Genomic DNA, 17,515 nt, shown 5'->3' on the forward strand with positions numbered 1-17,515 from the left:
ACTTAAAAAAAGTTAATTCTGGCTATGATAGAAAGGTGTCATAACTCACAGTGGTTCGCAGCTTGCTGTGTCTGAGGCTGCATGGTCAAACATTCGGTCCTAACATTCATTTAGATGTTACTTTGACATGTACAACCTTCCTAAACATTGTTGCAGACCAAGTACACATCTTCATTGCATCACTGTTCCCTAATGGCAGTGGCCTCTTTCAGAAGGATAATGCTCCCTGCCACACCGCAAAAATTGTTCAGGAATGGTTCGAGGACATGACAGTGTTGACCTCCAAATTGCCCAGATCTCAATCTGATCAAGCATCTGAGGGATGTTTTGGAGAAACATGTCCGATTCATGGAGGCCCCACCTTGCAGCTTACAGGACTTAAAGGATCTGTTGCTAACATTTTGGTGCCAGATACCACAACACACAATCAGAGGTCTGGTAGTGTTCACACATCAGAGCTGGTGGCACAAGGAGGACCTATACAATATTAAGCAGGTGGTTTTAATGTTATGTAGTTGTTATAAAACATCTGATCTATGTATGAGTTGAATGTATAAGGTACAACTAGATCAATGAACTTATTTATATGTGAAAATCTGTATCCAGTAAATGGGAAGTAAATCACTTGTTAACTGGATCATCATACCTGAGCTTCATATGACCTACCTTCTACTGTTTTATTTTTTATTTTTGTTATATAAAGGCCGTCCCAATGTGGTGGAGTCAAACCCAAATGAGCCAACATACACAGTGACAAGTGTGCTCATGCTGCAGGTGACCAGAAATGATAACAATGCCATGATCGGCTGTGCTGTGGACCATCCATCGATCACCAATGGCGAGAAAAGGACAGAACAGCCTTTGAGCGTGCTGTGTAAGACACAAACACACATTATAGCTGTGGCACAACATTGCATACAACAATTGCAACATGGCAATTTAATGTGACACTTTGTGTAATGTATGGTGGTGGGAGACAGGATTGGTCAAAACACTGACAGTCAGGCCAAACACAGGATAATCTGTAATCAACACATTAATAACAGGTGAAGGTCAAACAAAAAAAGGGAACCTGAAGAACAAGGCATGTAACTGCATGTAAAATGGCATTTTCTCTCTTGCATTTTTGAGGGTTTTTGAACCTGTTGTAGTCCATGGAATAAATATCTGGTCAAGTGATCATGGGTACAAACATAAGTGGGTAAATGCTGTGTGTGTATGTGTGTGTGTGTGTGTGTGTGTGTCTTTCCCCAAGTCTCCCCAAGTGTCTTGATTAAGCCTGAGAGTGACCTGCCTCGAGAGGGAGAAAGGTTTTCTCTGCATTGTGTGGGGAATGGAAACCCTGAGTAAGTGGGCACACATACACAGAGTGTGCACAAACACCTGCACACACAGACACACACACAAGTTTAAAATGTTCAATTTTTCTATGATTTCTTTTCTCTCATGCTCTTCCTCAAATCACCTCTTACATTCCTTTGTTTTGCCGTCTCTTTGCTCTTTTTCTCACACATTTTGTCTCTCTGCATTTTCCCTATTTCTTTATGGAAAGTTTGGAAAAAAACATTAACCCTTATGCAGTGTGGGGTTAAAATAGATTCATTTCTCAAATTAATATAGAAACATTTTTGTATTTATCTTCATGGTATTAACTTAAGAAAAAAGACTGTCCCACATGAAAAAATTGTGTTTTTAGTCTGTCACATGACCTCCATCTTCTTCATAGTGGACCTCCAAGCATGTAAAGGTGTTTTTGTCATTATTTCCATATATTGTGTATATTACAAATAAAAAAGATAAGAAAAAATTACTGCTGAAATTTACAATTGTATTGTCATGAGGGCAAAAGGGATGGTATGGATAAACAGAATATCTGCAGATAAGTGAAAAGGACTTAAAGGGTTAAAGACATAAAAGGAGGTATGGAAAGGTCTATTATCATTCTGTTGCAGTAAAATTTTACTTAAATTATTTTTTTCTGTAACATCAGTGCTTCCAGATGGTTTTAAATTAGCCAGTTTGCATCCGGATTGTATGAAAGCCAACTTAATAGGAGTTTTATCATTATTGCACACTGTTGAATTAGTTTGAATAAATTCAATACCTGTTAAAATAGCAATAATGCAATACATAATACCAAAAAATATGTTATTTCATGTTTTATGTCAGGATAGTGGAATTTCAATATTGGACCCTTGTGTCCCAATATTGGCATTTATCCATGTGTTTAAATAAACTGCATGGTTTATATGACAATTACTCTTTCTGACTGCTTTACAAATTTCATTTGCATTCAGCTATTGTTAAGCTGTTGTCAAAACCGTGGTCTTGTATTAGTCTGAGATGGTTCCTTCTGAACACATACAGTAGTCTAAGTCTGATTTACAATTCATGTATTTTATACATGCTTATGTTACATATGAATAAATAGAGCAAAACATTACCATTACCATTGCCAAGGTATCCTGCTGCAATCAAATGCAAGATGCCTTTATTTTATCATTTCAGTGCATAGTGGTAGGAAGGCAAAATCAAAACAAAGAGTGAGATCTCACTATTGGAAATTCTAAATGCCATCTAAATGTCATGGTAAGGTTCTGAGATCAGTGTTTATACTTTGTTTTTGATGATTGTTAAAAACAATTTTTTGAGAGTTTGGGAGCAGGTGAAAAGTATAATATTTTTTGTAATGTAAAAAAATACATGTAATTAGTCTCAGGCAGCTTCTTTTAGCATCTTGTTCAGTTACTTTTTCCCCAGTTTGAATACGTCAAGTTAAGAATTGTCCTCAATACATAAGCATCTTATAGTACACAAACCCAGGTGTAACTGAGATTGTCGACACTTGTTCAGTTTTATGTTCTAAACCACTGGCCAGTGAAACATTGACTGATATGTGTCTTTTTTATGTTGACACTTTTATGAAGTGGTATTGTCAAACTCTCAGAGACAGCTAGCAATTTATTTTTACATGGTTGGCAATGATTGCCTCAACAAAACAACTACATGAGAATATAAAAAAAACACAAGTATTATTTACTTATTTGTTTGTGTATTTGCTTATTTATTTTTTTGTGTATTTGTTTCTTTATTTAGAGATTCTAGTAATTTCTCCTTCATTTCAGGTGTTATTCTGCTTTATTTATAGATAAATGAAACTTGAATTCCAAAGCAAGCAAAATGAGAATGATTTAGAAATGAATCCTTAGACCATGCCATTTGATGCTCAGCCAGAACAAAGCAGCTGCAAAAGAAGGTTCTATTTTGACTTTTTTCACAAGCATAATCTTCCTAATTACCAGCTGAAAATTATAGCTCACCAAATTATATGCTTACATTTTTAGATATTGTCTGATTAACTGACATCAAATATGCATAGTGGGAAGCAAGCTGGGATGTGATTCTCTCAACTGCTGAGTTTTAAGGCTTTACCTTGCTTCCCCAGCCAATGAGAGAAGGTCTGTCTCATCACTCCCTCAAAGTCTGAGGCTCGAGATGTAGCACTTTAACAGATGGAGCACAGTATAGGTCATGGTTTTACATCTGTAGCTGTTCTGATACTTTATTCAGTGTTTTAAACTTTTAAAAAAAGACAATTAATCAGCTACATGAAATCAGTCAGTCCAACACTCCAAAAGCTCCAGACACCTGAACTGGTTAACAAAGATTATCTACAAGGTTAGGGGCAAAGATACATTATGTTCAAAACTGAATAATATTGATGGGTGTTGTTGGGGTAGATTACAAGTGTGTGATTCAGTTGCCTTGTTCATTTGTGTTGTAAATTCTGTTTAAGGTATGACCCAGGTTAAGTGAGGTATAGAGAGAGTTTACATATAGTATGTAGTTATAGCTAGAGTGAGCTGTAATGGTAGATTGTGTATAGAGTGAAGTTCAGGTCGCTGGATTATAGTACAGGTTTTGGGTAGAGTGTAAAGCATGTGTTCAGGTCATGGGTAGATAATACATAGGGTGCGGTTAAGGTTATGTTAGGTAATGTATAGGGCATGGTTAAGGATAGGTAATGCATATGACATGGTTAGTATAGATGTTTCTGTATAGAATGTTGGGGAGGGTAGGGGTTAGATTTGGTGTTTAGTTTGCTGGTGGGGGGTGTTGGGTAGATTGTGTTAGGGTGTGGTTTAGATGGGGGTAGATGTTGGTAAGCACTGTGGTAGGTGAACCTGACTGCATTCCCAGGCGAATGAAAATATGTATCTCCACCTGCTGGTGTAGTATTGCATTACAGGTCATTGCTAAATTCATATCCCTTTAGTGTAGCAGTGTGCTATTCTATACTCTCTATTCTATGGCCATCAGCCATTAGTCAGGAAGATGTATTATATCTATCTACGTCTCCTCACAGACTCTAGGTGCTATAAATGCACACAATTGAATTCTGCTGCAGTCCTTGCTCTAATCTTCATTGAGTGTAGGTGAAGTGTCGCAGTTCCCCCAAGTTTTAGCATAACCTCACTAACAGGCTCGTAGCACATCACGGGGCTTATATGAATCTGTTGGCCTTAATTTTTTTTTTTATATGTGTGCACATGTCTTTTGTTTCTGTTAACATTGTTTTTTCAGCACTGCAGTTTTTGCCATATATATTGTGCAGACACATTATTTGTTGTTAATCTATTGATATATTTTTCTCAAACATTCTCCTGTAAGTGTGTGGTGCTTCATAGACATATACATTTATTAGGCAGTTTAAAAATAATGTATACAGACATACACTACTGGAGTATCTGTCTCATAAAATATGTCATCAGATAATAATTGAAGTATTTGCAATTCCCCAAAAAAAGTTATTGTGGATTTAATGTACAAATGCTTTACGTTGCTGTAGTGTACCTTTTGTCAGTGCAATTACTGAGATCTGAGACATTAATGAGAGGTGAATTGTTCCATTGTACCAGTTAATTGTTTGTGCCTTAGTGAGTAAAAAGTACCTGGAGAGCAGCATTTCTTCTGAACATGTGTGTCCAACGCAAACACAACCTTTTTTTCTCTTAACAGCTGTAATCTAATCTCTCTCTCTGTCTCTAATTGTCATTCTGCTCTGCTCTGCCTAAAAAGTATTATCTGTAAAATAATGTACTGATTGTTACTGTATCACTGTAGTTCTGAGTAGGAAGTGGTTCAGGTTAGATAGGGCTGATTATGCGTTATGGTTATGGTTAAGGAGGGGGTTAGAGGAAGCTGAGCAATAATATACCCTCTGTATCATTCCTCTGCCATTTATGCTATTTATTATATTTTATTCGAATATCTATTTTTTAATAGCTGTCTGTTACTATGCTCTCACCAAAACAAATTTCATTGTATGTGTAATTGAAATTAAAAATTGTATTCTGATTGTAATTCTCTCTCACAATTTCAGGCCCTTGTCGTTCTTGTGGCAAAAGAAAGATGCAGAGTTCCCTCCACAGGTGAGGCCTGACGGTGCATACCTCCGCTTTGAGGCCCTCAACAAATCCGATAATGGAGTTTACTTGTGTCATGCAGACAATGGAATTGGCTGGAATGAGGGATCCTACACTCTGTTGGTACAAGGTAATGAACAATATGAGAGAAAGGCACAGACAACAAAACAGAAACAGAATTTTTCTGTTTTCAACTTTTACTTTCATCCTTTATCTGAATTTATGTTCCCTTTTATGCCGTTTTTTCTCTTTTTGCATGGCCCCTGATTGTTTCCTTTTTTTATTTGTTTTGACTATTTTCTTTATTACTCAACCTATCAATCCATCCCCTACTCCACACCTCTTAATTCATTATCTGGGCATCTCTTTAGACCTGGAGGATTCCAACCTTATGTTCTCCCCTTTCATTACCTCTACCTTGCCCTCTCACTCTCTTATTTCATCTCCCCTTCACACTCATTCTCCTCCTTCTGCTCCTCAGTCTACTGTCCAACCCTCTGATGAATCTCCCACTGTTCTATCTCCCATTATTCCAACTTCATCCTCGCTCCCTTCATCCACCATTTCTTTTTCTTCTCCTTCACTGACTACCACTTCTTTTCTCTCCCCTTCCTCATTTCCCCCATCTTTTCTTATTTCTTCTACCTCTTCATTTCTTCCTTCATCTCTCTCTCTGTCTACCTCTTCTGCTTCTTCTCTTTCTCCTTCCACCTCTCTCTCATCTCTTGTCCACACCACTACTATCTCTAACTCCCTCTTTCCTGACCTCTTTCCTTCCCTCTCCTCCTCGCCTACCCCTCCCATCTCATCCCCACCATCTCTCACTCCCCCTTTTATCACTCCATCCACGGTTTCCTGGCTGAATGGCGTGTACATCACAGGTAATTCATTGCAGACACTCACACATGAACACACACACACACACAGACGCGTTTCTTGATAATCTCTTCTTATATAGAGTTTATGTTAGTGTGTTTAAATGCTCATCTAAATAGACCCGCATTATAACAAGAATTATCCAAATTTTAATTGTTTTAACTCGATCAGCCATAACATTATGACCACCTGCCTAATATTGTTTTAACTAGATAGCTTTAAGTCCTTCTGCGTGTGTACAGTATATGTTTTTGTGTTTATGTGGGAGATGACCTTGCAGGTCCAGGTTAGGCAGTTGTTATGAATATGAGTGCCTGCTCTTTAGCAACAATACAAGATTTAACACAATATTGCTGGCTACAAAGCCAAGAATATCCAGTACACTACTATCTAGTACAACAACCTAGTGTCTACTTTTTGGCTTAATGAATCTTTGACAGCAGAGAAACATTTTTTTTCTCAGTATATTTCATTTGTATATTTAGCTGCAAATCATTCTTTGCAAAGCCTTTTAACTTTTTGGAGGTTATGGTAACTTATGTTACTTTGACAACATATGGAGACATTTTAACATAAAGGTTCTTATTTCTAAGTCTTCAGGTGAAACTGTACATAACTGGCAATTCTAAACATGCCATTAAGTACAAGGCAAAACATTGCAATGCATTTATCTCCCTCAGTCATATGCATTTGGAAGGATTCAAGCAAAAACAAACAAACAAGCAAACAAAGAAACAAACAAAACTAAAAAAGAATGGAATATTGTAAGTGCAGCTAATTGCATTTGGGAATTTTACTAATTAACATTTAGTGGCTAGCTCTGCACATTGTTTTGCACACCTTATTTTTTAAAATTTCGAATAGAACAATTAAGTGCAGATTAAATGCTAAATATCACAGTAACCAAATATGATATTTGTTCTCATACAAAGTTTATAGCTGGCCTTGTTGTTGTGTTTTTATGCTGCACCTCCTAATATATGCCATCTACATTTAATAGCTATTTAGATGCAAAACTAATGCACCACCACTTTGTTTATGTGGTTAGGTGTAAGAAGGTTATATCTATTCAGATAATTTTTGTATGTTTTTCCGAGTTACACTTACACCTTCAGCTATACAGAGATCACGTACAAACTGACACACACACACGCACACACACACACACATTCATTAACAGCCATCTTTTCATAAACTCTCTTTGCTTTTTCTCTCTTTTCACTTTTTCTGGTCCTTCACTGATGTGGCACTGATCTGTTAATCCATCTATTCATCTAATTGAGAAGATGCTGAAGGTATTGTCTTCAGTCAGTTTGTTTCACTTCGGTCTGTTGGTGTTTATTCCTCATATTATTTTCTTACATTCTTTTGTTCTCATTCCTGTCCCATCACATTTTTTTTTAGTAACTCTTTAATAATTAATTGTAAACTGCAATTGTCACTGCACTATACAGGCTAATATGAATCTTTTAAACAAAAGTTTAAAAAATGATTTACCAGGATTCTGTGTTTAGTGTAAAGTATAACATGTTCAGGCCTTGAATTGAAAGAGATTCTTTCAGAACAGAAGCAACTGAACAAAGTGAAGCCTAGTCGTAGTTAGATTTTCAAAAGTTACACTATAAAAAAATAACATTTAACATCTCTTTATTTCGGAGTGTGATCAAGCATACATGGTCATAAAATACTGTTTATAACCATAGGTCAAATACACATGCCAAGGATAAAAACAAAAAAAAAGGTGCAGGGTAAAAAACACACGTCAAAACACAAACTGCAACAGATGCAAGAGACCAGTTACAGAACTTTCTTGCTTTGAGATAATATCTCCCTCTCTAATATGGATCAGGTTATAAGTACTTCTGAGATTAAACTTGCTTAGACAGATCCACACTGTTCTATGGCAGAAGGAACCATGATTAATAGGTAGTGGTATTTCACTATCTGACTAGTTTAGTGGTATTTCACTGACTGCTAATTATTAGTAACTTCTCCACTCCATGTCTTTCAATGCAGGTCCAGGTTATGGTGACTATGAGTCAAAAATGCATGGATCTTTACAGTGTTGGGATGTCATGATTTTGTGCTTGTGGTCTTTATGGTTGTGCATTTAGGAATTTTATGGAATAGTTGAAAGACATGGCAATGTGCAGGAATATTTCCTCAATTTGTAGGGTTAATTATGGCAATTATGCAATAGGTTTTGATTCCACTTTTCTGGCATCCAGGGCTTGTACAAAGATTTGTGCTTTCAGAATCTGAATCTATAGGCCAATCAGTGCTGAAATATTAGGTGTAGTATATGAATAAATGAAGACTACTGGAATAAGAAATAATTTGATGTCAGTTGCACACTGTCCATTGATTCACTGCACACTGTTCACTTGTCAGGTAATGGTGTGCCTCCACAGGGCAAGATCAGACCCAAAGTGCAGGGATAGCAGCCAGTCGGGATAGTTTACTTTATTTTTAAAATGAACAGACACATACACAGGAAACACTAGGGAGAAAACTTAACACAAAACACAATCCCGAGAACAGAAGAGGCAGACAATAACAATGAGGACTCAGCAAAAACAAAAGCAACACGACCAATATAAATAGGGGAAATAATAATGACACATTAGGAACAGGTGTGCAGAGATGGGAACCAGCTAAGAATTAGGCAGGGCAAACACGTGAAAACACGAAACAAAACAAACCACATGACGAAAACCCGCTGCCAGAAAGCCCCCTAGTGTTCTGGCAGGGAAATGTCCAACCAACCTGACATCACTTGGTTAAGGCTTTCAAATACTCATGTGGGATGAAATCGCAGACACAATATATGCAAATCTAAATGAATTAGATAGTCAGATATCAAAGGTCAGGTATCAATAGTCGAGTAGTATTACTAGTGACTAGTCTAGTATTAACAATGACTAGCCAGATACACTATATTGCCAAAAGTATTCGCTCGCCCATCCAAATAATCAGAATCAGGTGTTCCAATCACTTCCATGGCCACAGGTGTATAAAATCAAGCACCTAGGCATGCAGACTGTTTTTACACACATTTGTGAAAGAATGGGTCGCTCTCAGGAGCTCAGTGAATTCCAGCGTGGAACTGTGATAGGATGCCACCTGTGCAACAAATCCAGTCGTGAAATTTCCTCGCTCCTAAATATTCCACAGTCAACTGTCAGCTGTATTATAAGAACGTGGAAATGTTTGGGAATGACAGCAACTCAGCCACGAAGTGGTAGGCCACATAAACTGATGGAGCGGATGCTGAGGCGCATAGTGCGAAGAGGTCACCAACTTTCTGCAGAGTCAATCGCTACAGACCTCCAAACTTCATGTGGCCTTCAGATTAGCTCAAGAACAGTGCGCAGAGAGCTTCATGGAATGGGTTTCCATGGCCGAGCAGCTGCATCCAAGCCATACATCACCAAGTGCAAAGCAAAGCGTCGGATGCAGGGGTGTAAAGCACGCCCCCACTGGACTCTAGAGCAGTGGAGACACGTTCTCTGGAGTGACGAATCGCGCTTCTCCATCTGGAAATCTGATGGATGAGTCTGGGTTTGGCGGTTGCCAGGAGAACGGTACTTGTCTGACTGCATTGTGCCAAGTGTAAAGTTTGGTGGAGGGGGGATTATGGTGTGGTGTTGTTTTTCAGGAGCTGGGCTTGGCCCCTTAGTTCCAGTGAAAGGAACACTGAATGCTCTGGCATACCAAGACATTTTGGACAATTCCATGCTCCCAACTTTGTGGGAACAGTTTGGAGCTGGCCCATTCCTCTTCCAACATGACTGTGCACCAGTGCACAAAGCAAGGTCCATAAAGACATGGATGACAGAGTCTGGTGTGGATGAACTTGACTGGCCTGCACAGAGTCCTGACCTCAACCCGATAGAACACCTTTGGGATGAATTAGAGCGGAGACTGAGAGCCAGGCCTTCTCGTCCAACATCAGTGTGTGACCTCACAAATGCGCTTCTGGAAGAATGGTCAAAAATTCCCATAAACACACTCCTAAACCTTGTGGACAGCCTTCCCAGAAGAGTTGAAGCTGTTATAGCTGCAAAGGGTGGACTGACGTCATATTGAACCCTATGGATTAGGAATGGGATTTCACTTAAGTTCATATGCGAGTCAAGGCAGGTGAGCGAATACTTTTGGCAATATAGTGTATCAGCAGTCAGAACAGCCAGGCAGTGGGTTGAACAATGTGAAAATAGATAAAAACCCAGGCAAAACCAGAGCAAAGTACTAAACCAGCAACATAGATCACTAGGTCACTAATTGCAAATTGTAATCATGGACTAAACAGAAATAAAAGTTCCTAACCATCTACTTCTTAGTAAATAGTAAAGTTTATATTTTATAATTTGTAGGCCATGACCAACCGGAACAAATATGCAATAGAAATATGCCATTATAGTAAATATGTCCTCAAAGAAATAATAAAAACACTTTTTGGAACATTATGTTACATTATTAAAGCATTATTATGACATATTAACAAAGTTTATATAATTTCATAAAATTTCTTGATCATATACTTACAGAGGCATTTAATTTGATATAAAAGTAAATGGATATGTATTTGATTTTAACTGGCTCAAAAACATTAATAGGAATATCCACTATCTGATGATGAATGATATTACTTACTACTTTATTAGTCTTAGTACTATAGTCTTATGCCTTTATTGTCTCTCAGACCCCACAGCAATGACCAGTTCATCAGGTGTTGATCATGCTGTGATTGGTGGAGTCGTGGCTGTCATTGTCTTCATCATGCTGTGCCTCCTCATTGTCCTTGGCAGATACCTCATTAGACACAAAGGTAAGAAAACACACGTTCCATAATATGATGTAATTAAAGTTGCTCAACCAAAAACGGTCATGGAGATTGGACCACACTCAGTGTTTCTATTATCTTCATTGTCAACTTAATCAATATACTTGCCATGCAGAAATAAATGTTTTTATTTTTATTATAAGGCATTAATATTTCTAGAAGTTGTGGTCAGACCTGATGAAATGAAAATTTTGCTAAGTTTTAATATACAAAGCTGACAACCATTTGGTGCATTGCATTATGAAGCATTTTAAAACAAAATGTTGTCTGTGGACAAAATGTAAACAAAACTCTAAAGAATATAGATGTAACAGAAATACATATACATATGAAAATCATATGGGTTAAATAAATGTGTTCTGGAAAACATAAAGGTGAAAAGTTGCTGGAGCTCCATGTAGGCCAAAGGGTAGAACCCAGTACTGCCAGTGGCTGGTGGTAGTACTGATGGCTGTTTTTGACTTCTGAGCCTAATGCCACTTGCTAGTAGCCCTCTCTGAGGTCAAGTGTGGCAATGAAGTGGTCACTCCACCCAGAGGAGGAGGTAGCTGTCAAAGTCTAAAAACAACAGTGGGGTGGGGGCAGGGCCTGGCAGACTCCTCAATGATCCCATCTTGGAGCATTCAATTGATCTCCTCCCAGGTGGACCAGATGCATCAGCGGTGGATGAAAAGATCTGCAAACTGGTCCACTAGGGCTGTCAGCTCTTGGCTCAGTTTGGGGGTGAGCACCTCTCCTTTTTGATCAAGCTATCCTCTGAGGAATCTGTGGAGAGTAGCAAATGCAGACACCACTGGCTGGCTTGACCCATTTTTTTCAGCAGGTTGGTGTGATATAATTGGGTGTCTGCAGAATGTCATAGGCAGTAGTTTGCTGGGCCCATCAGTAAGACAGTGTAGAAGGACTGTGTATGGGCCCTGCCAGCATGCCAGGAACCTACATGAGGTGTTCAGCAGCAGAAGGTGTACCTCATTGCCTGGGTGGAACTCCTGAGGCTGGGCTGGTCAATTGTAGAACCTTTGCTGTTTCTTTTTTGTGGCTCTCATGTGTTTGAATAAAGAGAAGCCTGTCGATGCCTGTGAGTTTTTTTGGATGGTTAAGAGGACATAGGGCAGGAAGAGATCCCAGTTCCTCCCTTTCTTTTCTACCACTTGCTTCAGTATCTGCTTGAGTGTCTGGTTAAGCTTTTGATGAGGCTGTCAGCTTGGGGTTGGTAGATGAATGTCCTCAGGTGCTTCACTTGCAACAGCCAACACAGATTGACCATTAGACATGACACATTTCTTGATCTTAATCTTGAAACTTGAATCTTGAGACTTAATCTTGTTTTCAACAGGTCTGAAGAGCTGGTGGCTGCCCAGAGGGTGAGAGTTGGGCAGGTACATTAGGTTAGAGTTGAGTCTATGATGGGGGACCTATGAAGAGGTGACAGGGCTGTACAGTGGGAGTAGTCCTCTGTGGACCAGGAAATAGGAGGCTATGAGTCTCTGCTCAGGGTTTGCATTCTCCACTCCTTATGCTTCATGCACCTGGCTCCAAAAATGCTTTAGGTCGTCATGCTCCTTTTGCTTATGCTCGAAGCTTTCTTGGTGGGTGAACTGGTAAAATGCAGAAGAAACTGGGTTGGTGTGTTTGTGTATGCAACTCACCTTCTGTTCACCCTTTTGGACATCTCTATGAATGCAGGAAACTCTAGAGTCTATTTAGCTGTTTGGGTGAGGATTGCTAGTTGGGCAAAGGCCATAGTGCTTCCTGGGATCCAGTAGAGCTGAGACTAGCCTGCCATCGACCTTGACAAGTGGCAAAAGGGCTAGGTGCAATGTGAGCCTGAGTGACTCTCTAATCCCACCGGAGAGGGAAGGCGGTGGTGGGATATCGGAATTCTTGAGGTCCAGGAGCAATTCTGTGGTGATTCAGAGGATCTTGGCCAGCCCCTTGGTCACTGCCTGCTGCTGGAGGTTTCCCTCAAGTAGATTCTGCAGCATAGGGTACAAATTGGGGGTGCATCTGTGTTCATGCCTGCATTCTCCTGCATTGTGGCTGCTGTGGGCTGGACATAGACATACAGGAGGCTAAGGTTGGGAAAACAATTTGGGTGCTTTCTTTTAAGTACCAGGGCAGTAGTTGTGTGAGGAGCATGTCTACTTGGCTGCATGTGGGTGGTGGCTCCGCCATCACAGTTTACATACGTTAAGGTGAAAATCCTCTTTCAATCAAATTCAACCAAACCCATTAAAATTTTTTGTGGATTGGGTTTAGCAGAGAAACTCATCTTTCACCCAGTTAAATAAAATGATTATAATGTGATGAGACATAATTGACAGAATAAAATAAATGTTTCTTGGTTTTCATTGATTTTGCTATTCATTGATTAATTGTTACTGATACAGAAATAAATAACCTACATAGTATTAATCAATCAGGGGCATCATGGAATATTCTGTCTGTGGTGTATCAGAAATACATACAATAAATATATATTTTAATAACGAAAATTAAAACTGTATTTCATTCATATGTGTGTGTGTGTGGGTGCTGGACTCTGATTTGCTTGTTTCAAATTGTCCTTGGGGTGCACCACTCTGCGCCCCAAACCCTCTCACTTTTGTTTTTAGCGAATCAACATTGTTTTTATATATATTCTCAACAAGTCTCACTACCGCTCAGCAGATTATTGTGGAAGGAAGCAAAATATCTCAAGACAAAAAAATGGTTATATCTTTACAAAAGTACCCTTTCACAAGGCTGAAGAAATGAAAGGATGAAGAAAAGAAAAGTATCAAGGAGCCTGGACCAGATCGACCCAATTTGCAAATTCAGCAGCAGTCAAGTGATCATGGTCGAGCTTCCACTCTGTGCTTTTCCTTTTCTTATTGAATGCATTGGCCATGCTGTCAGTGGAAAAGAGACTGGTGACTGAGATGACTGACTTTAACCAGAAGGTCACTGAGAAATTTGCAAGCCAGAAAGAAAGGAGGGCAAAATTTCTTTTCAACTCTCCAGTGTGTGTGTGTGTGTGTGTGTGTTTAATGATTACTTTCATTACTACATTACTGATAATAAACCCACATTGAACTCAAATTCACTGATTCATAGTACATTTATTGCAACATTTGACTTTTGACAGTAACATTTTCAATATTTTTTCTTAGCAGTAATGATACATAATCACAGGATAAATGGTTATTTACACTCCTGCATTACAGTTTGATTTTTAGTTTGTTTGAGCCCCCCACCCCCCAAATCCTTTCAATCCTTTCCCCTTTGTACAGAATTAGATAGCAAGCTATTGTTAGGCTTTTTTCTGTATTGGAGAAGACGAGTACACCTAACCATACTTCTGTTGTGTATCTTAAAGAAAAAGAGCTTTTAATAAATCAATGCATGTTTAAAAATTTATGCATATTCAAATACTGTATCTGGTATTTATGGCTTCCACACTGTGCCTTCTGTTGTCCATTCTGCACTATAATAAGTTTATCTATGCTTGTAACATACCTCTCAATTTTCTCTGTAAGGTACATACCTGACCCATGAAGCAAAGGGCTCAGATGATGCCCAGGATGCCGACACAGCAATCATCAATGCAGAAGGTGGCCACTCTGGCATTGAGGACAAGAAAGAATATTTCATCTAAGCATCCCTCCATCACACCATCTTTTCTTTCTTCCCTTGCTTCAGTTCCTTTCAGTCGGAGGAAATATAAAATGACAAGTAATAGAGTGAACAAAAATGTGAAACTGAAGAAAGCAGAAAAATGATCAGTTTCAGGCTGTTGAAACCAGGGAGTTTTGCACTGACATCAGTATTCAACTGTATACACACACACACACACACATATACATACACACAAATAGACGGTATGTCTACATGCTCTCAGATATATGCCTGTCCCTGGTCACTTCATATGCCTCCTAGTTTATATTCAAAAAAGGCAATATGATAAGAACATGTAACTCACAGCGGACATTTAATTAACACATACACATTTTTACCAATCTATACATTCAGTTAAATTTTCCACACATCTGACATGCACACACACACACACACATACACACACTCAACTCAATGCAATCATGCAAAACAGCTTCTGTGCTGTCACTGTATGGAATCCCAGAATAAATGTATAGATATATATATAGATGATTATATAGCATTGTTTTTACTTGGGAGAACTTGGTTCAGTGTGGTGTAAATATACTCATGCCCTCTTTCTCTCTCTTTCCTTCTCTCTTTTACCTCTTTTCTCTTTCTCTCCACCCCTAACCTATATATGTTTTTCTTATTCTCTCTCTGTCTGCATTTCATTGTCTCATATTATAGAATATACTCTAAAAGCCTGCCTGGTTTTCTTACATGTGTGAAAATGCATTGAGTTAAAAAAAAAAATCAATATATGGGGTACAAAAAAGAGTTAACATGAAAATGTCAGTACTACAAATATTGGTATGAGTTTTTGGTTTCCTCCAGTTGAGTTTCTGGTGTAACTGTTGGTGCCGCAATATTCAGTGTCAGCTGTCATCCCAGGACTAGTGTCATCGCCATTATTATTATTATTATAAACCCATGAAATAAAAACCCTTTCTTTGTTAGCCCAGTACTTGCATCCCATACCTTTTTGTGACTTCCTGTCCTTTGATGACAGGTGAATGAGCTAAAGCAGGGTACTGCATGTGCAAACAAGCAAACAAAACAAAAACAAGAAGCTAGACTCTTCTGTCTACTGTACTTTCTCTCTTTACGTTTCCAACTATCTCTTTCTGTCTGTATTTGTCTCCCTATACAGTGTTCTAAGCTAGTTTCAGTCTGTGTTTCTGAAAGTCCATTCTGGTTCTCCTTAATAACTATCCATATTCTGTCTTAATTTTGACATACTAGATCTGATATCTCCAGTATTGTTTTGCAGCTAGCATCATTAAAGCTAGAAATGTTGAAGTTTGTTGTATGACAAATATCAAGCTGAGGTATTAACCAAATTGTGCATCTCAACCATGATCAGAGTTCACAGTATGAAAGAAGTGGACTAAAAGTTTTTAATATGGGATTATCTGAGTGCATTCATTGGGTCAGGTTCACATTTCCTTGTGAAGTGGATGACTTATAATGTAAGTATAAAGGACAGATCATTCCCAGCTTCCTCAGAATAGAGCTGATTCTCTGTGGAGCTGATCTATCTCAAAATCTACAAGTGTTGTCACAAGTGTTGAGACCAGTGAGAGAGTACAGGACCCTAACACTGGAAATTTGTGTTTAATACTCTTTTAACACAACAGATCCAACTCTGAGGGCCTTGATAATTTACTGATGAGTTGAACAAGGTGTGTTAAAATTGTTTGAATTCCTCTAGGACTGCAGACTGACACCATGGCTCCACACCCAACGTTTCCCAAACTGGTGCTCAGGGACTTTAAGTATACAGTATTCTATGTGGGTTGGTTCATGTATGTTGGGAGTTGCAAGACGCAAAAAGAATTACCTGTCTGTGAACCTGGGGTTTGGGAAACACTGCTTTAGACTTATCATAGACCTTTATCATAGACCTCACGTTTGCAGTTACAACCACTAGATGGTGCATTATGTCAGATATCCACCTTCTCTTCATCTTTCTCCCTTCTCTATGGTACAGGTAGCAGTATTTGCGATGCACCTTATGTTAATGGTGGATCATTGCAGAGATCTATTTCTAAATTATGTTTATCCATTTTTCTTTTTGTAGTTCTGTATACTATTAAGTGTAAATCGTTCTGTTTACTTTTTACTGTATGACTAGATGTTATAGATGTTATAGACATCTATATTAAGGTGTAGAATAGTATAGTTTCTGTGACTATTGTTTTAAAATCAGCCATTTTGTATAATTTCATGTAAATAGTGTTGCCTTGAACAGTCTTCTCCTTACTACAGTTGTTAAGTGCACACTTACATAAACTGACCCACATAAAGGGTTTGAGAATTGTGTGTGTGTACTTTCCTATGTAATATGTTCACAACAGTGTCATCTCCAACGGGCAAAGAAAACACAATATGTTGTTTTTCCACAAACATTGTTAATTTGACTGTCTATGTTAGCGCTGTTTTGGAATGAGAAGTCTTCCTTTTCAATAAATATTCATATGTCATGGAGATTTCGCCACTGTTTATGCTTGTTTGCTTAGTCTTCTAGCTGTAGACAACATCTAAATGGGACACATTAAATTTCACTGAGAGGGTTGTGTATGAAAGTGAATTTAGGTGTTAGGGTACCATTGAACATCTGATAAAAGCAATAAAAACAACATACCATACAGTATGTAGAATTAATGCCTAAGAAACCACTTGCAGGGCCTCTACAAAGAAGATTTTTATACCTTTATCTATAGTAATG

At 38.4% G+C, this 17,515-nt stretch overlaps 1 protein-coding gene across 2 annotated transcripts in view; it reads left to right on the forward strand.

The window, feature by feature from the left end:
- cadm3 (cell adhesion molecule 3) overlaps positions 1-17,274 on the forward strand; it is a 75,076-nt gene extending 57,802 nt beyond the window's left edge. For both annotated transcript variants that reach the window (XM_058372737.1, XM_058372738.1), the window contains exons 6-10: positions 704-874; positions 1,256-1,346; positions 5,384-5,556; positions 11,008-11,133; positions 14,667-17,274. In XM_058372737.1, the coding sequence (XP_058228720.1) occupies positions 704-874; positions 1,256-1,346; positions 5,384-5,556; positions 11,008-11,133; positions 14,667-14,785 (680 nt within the window). In that variant the 3' untranslated portion in view covers positions 14,786-17,274. The remainder of the gene's footprint in view (positions 1-703; positions 875-1,255; positions 1,347-5,383; positions 5,557-11,007; positions 11,134-14,666) is intronic.
- Positions 17,275-17,515: the final 241 nt, after the last annotated feature.

Source organism: Hemibagrus wyckioides, linkage group LG20, assembly GCF_019097595.1.
Source record: "Hemibagrus wyckioides isolate EC202008001 linkage group LG20, SWU_Hwy_1.0, whole genome shotgun sequence".
Lineage (NCBI taxonomy): Eukaryota > Metazoa > Chordata > Actinopteri > Siluriformes > Bagridae > Hemibagrus > Hemibagrus wyckioides.